The 2,677-nt window shown below is 45.6% G+C and overlaps 1 protein-coding gene across 1 annotated transcript; it reads left to right on the top strand.

Annotated features, from left to right (window-relative positions):
* Window positions 1-892: 892 nt before the first annotated feature.
* Window positions 893-2,137, top strand: LOC136854732 (uncharacterized). The gene has a single exon (XM_067131319.1). It carries the CDS (start codon window positions 893-895, stop codon window positions 2,135-2,137), a length of 1,245 nt encoding a protein of 414 aa, XP_066987420.1.
* The last annotated feature ends 540 nt before the right edge of the window (window positions 2,138-2,677 follow it).

Raw genomic sequence — 2,677 nt, forward strand, 5'->3', positions numbered from 1 at the left:
TGTAGTCAAGGAGTCAACAGTGGTTTACAAGTACTTGATACTTTTGCTGCTGCTGCTGATTCCCTTGAACCAGAAATTGTTGAACGACCGAACAGCTTGTTGGCGCCAGACTTTGCCGTCGCCAAACCTGGTTTGGCCTTGTTGGCAGGCTTGGCGCTTGCTGTGTACTGGAAATATATCTATGGACGCAAATGTCGTGAACTGGAAGAATGTTTGGAAAGCGAATGCAGCGATTGTGTGAATGATCTTGAAAAGGATATGAGTGACAGTGAAGATTTTGAAACAGATGTGAGTGACAGTGAAGATGACCTCGAAATGGATATAAGCGATAGTGAAGATGATCTTGGAACGGATATGAGTGATAGTGAGGATGATTTTGATACGGAGATGAGTGATAGTGAGGATCATTTTGAACCGGATATGAGCCTAGTGTCTAAACTGGAAGATAGCCTGGCACCGGAAGACAATGAGAATGACCTGGACACAGAGATGAGCCAAGTTTCTAAACTGGAAGATAGTCTAGAACTGGAACAACCGGAAAATCGTAACGATGATCTCGAAACGGACATGAGCCAAGTGCCTAAGCTGGAAGAGAGTCTAGACATGGAAGAACTGGAAAGCACTGAGGAGGAAGGCGAGATGGAAGTGATGGACCAAGAAATCCAGTTGCCAAGGCCACATCGAGACCAACCAAATGTCGAAAAGCAGAGGTTAGTAGAAGCACTGGAAAACAGTCAGGCTTATGGAAGTAAAATGGAACATCTCTTGAAGGAAGCAATGGACGCCTTAGCCTAAGGAGGAGAGGAAAGTCGCAAATCTTCAAGAATTACTCGCAAGGAAAACCACAGAGTGTGAGAAGGACCAAGACAAACTAAGGACTCTGGAAGGGCAAATGACAGTCATTGAAAGCACCGTAGCAGAACTGGAAAGCCAAACGATGGAAGTTAAAGAGAACCAAGTTGCTCTCCAACGAAAACTGGAGCTCACTGAATCAGAAAACTCGAGACTCAGGGAGGTGGCAGCTGATCTACAAGACGGAAATCGTGAGCTTGAGAAAAATCTGGCAAATGAAACCCAGAAAAACTTGATACTACAGGATCAAGTTCAGTTGCTAGAATCACTTTTGCGCCAAAAAGAGGATCGGTTGGTCTCAGCAACAGAAATTCTGAATGGAGAAAGAACAAAAACTGAGATTGTGTGCGCAGAACTACAAGTGATGAAGAACTGGGTCTCACAATTAGGCGGACAGAACGCGAAGATCAATGAAAACTTACAAGAAAAAGAAGCAGAAGTGACCTCGGTAAAGAAAGAGCTAGAAAAAGAAAAGATGAAGACCCAGATTCTGGAGGGAGAAGTCCAGGTTATGAAGAACTGGGTGGCAGAATTAGGAGGACAGAATGCCAGGCATCTGGAAGAGGTAGACGAAAACCACCTAGAAATAACTTTACTGAAGAAAAAGTTAAGGAAGGAGAAACAGAGCAATAGAATTCTACAGAATGCTCTCCATCACGGGAAGCAGATGGAGAACTTGTTGGAAGAAGAAAAAAGGAGAGGAAATGAGATGGAAACTTCCCTGAAAAACTTAAAAGTAGAGCTCCACAACAGGGACCGCCAAATACAAAACTTCCTAAACACGGAAAGAAAATTAAGATGTGAAAATGAACAGCTAGAACAGAAACTGCTGGAACTTAGAAAAGAATATCAAAAGTTGAAAGAAAACTGGACGATACAGGAGGAAAATATGATCAGGGAACAGAGACGCCTCAAGGACTGCCAAAGAAGACTGGAGGAGGCTCTGAGAGATCAGGATAAATATATGTTAATGACACTTCTCCATGGGACAGCTCAGAGGAACTTCCATCTGCAACATATTGCACTCCAGCATGAAAATGAAATCATGGACATCAGTGAAAAGGAGAAGCAAGAAGAGGACCTGTGCATGAGAAAGGAGAAGCAGTATAGGAAATACTGTGATACCCAGCGTGAGAGGACCAACTATGGGAAGCAGTGGGAGGTCCTAACTCACACGTTGACGGACCTCATGCACGGAGGCGAGAGGACGCCGGAAGCGACTACAGGAGATTCTAACAATGTTGAGCTCCCTAGAGCCGAGACTCATGAGGAAAAGGAGGGGTAGGTGACCCGTGACACCCCACCAAAAAGGCCAACAGGAATGAGTCACAGACTGACTCGACGACCATGGGGCTGAGCGTACATCTTCAGCAGCGTGAGAGGGACCCCACGATTCCCCCACACCTTCCAACTCCCCCCCAAAATCCCCCAACCCCCCGAAGGTGTTCATGGTGGTTCCTCTTATGTTGCTTTGGGTGTGCGTACAGCCCCACAGTCATCAGGCCATTCTGTGGACCCATTCGTGTTTGCCTTTTCGTCTCAGTAAGGAGGAGCTCGGCAACTGAGTCTGACTGAATGACTGAATTAATTTTTCTGCTGTGGAGAAAACAACATTTTAACCTAGCCACTGAGTTAGGCTGGCTTGCCCGCCAGCGCAACTCAGTGCCGGTCCCAAGCCCGGAAAAATAGGGAGGGTTGGAATCGTCCGTAAAATGTCTGCCAAAAACAATGAGAGAGAGAGAGAGAGAGAGAGATACTTTTTATATAAACTTTGTGAAATGCTAAAATAGAACTGCGGTAGGATTTGGCCTAGGCCCTAGACTCT

The sequence above is a fragment of the Macrobrachium rosenbergii genome, chromosome 30 (genome assembly GCF_040412425.1).
Source record: "Macrobrachium rosenbergii isolate ZJJX-2024 chromosome 30, ASM4041242v1, whole genome shotgun sequence".
Taxonomy (NCBI): Eukaryota; Metazoa; Arthropoda; class Malacostraca; order Decapoda; family Palaemonidae; genus Macrobrachium; species Macrobrachium rosenbergii.

Bases quoted from the DNA above. Each gene is read 5' to 3' on its own strand.
- LOC136854732 (XM_067131319.1), top strand. From the start codon at position 893: ATGACAGTCATTGAAAGCACCGTAGCAGAACTGGAAAGCCAAACGATG.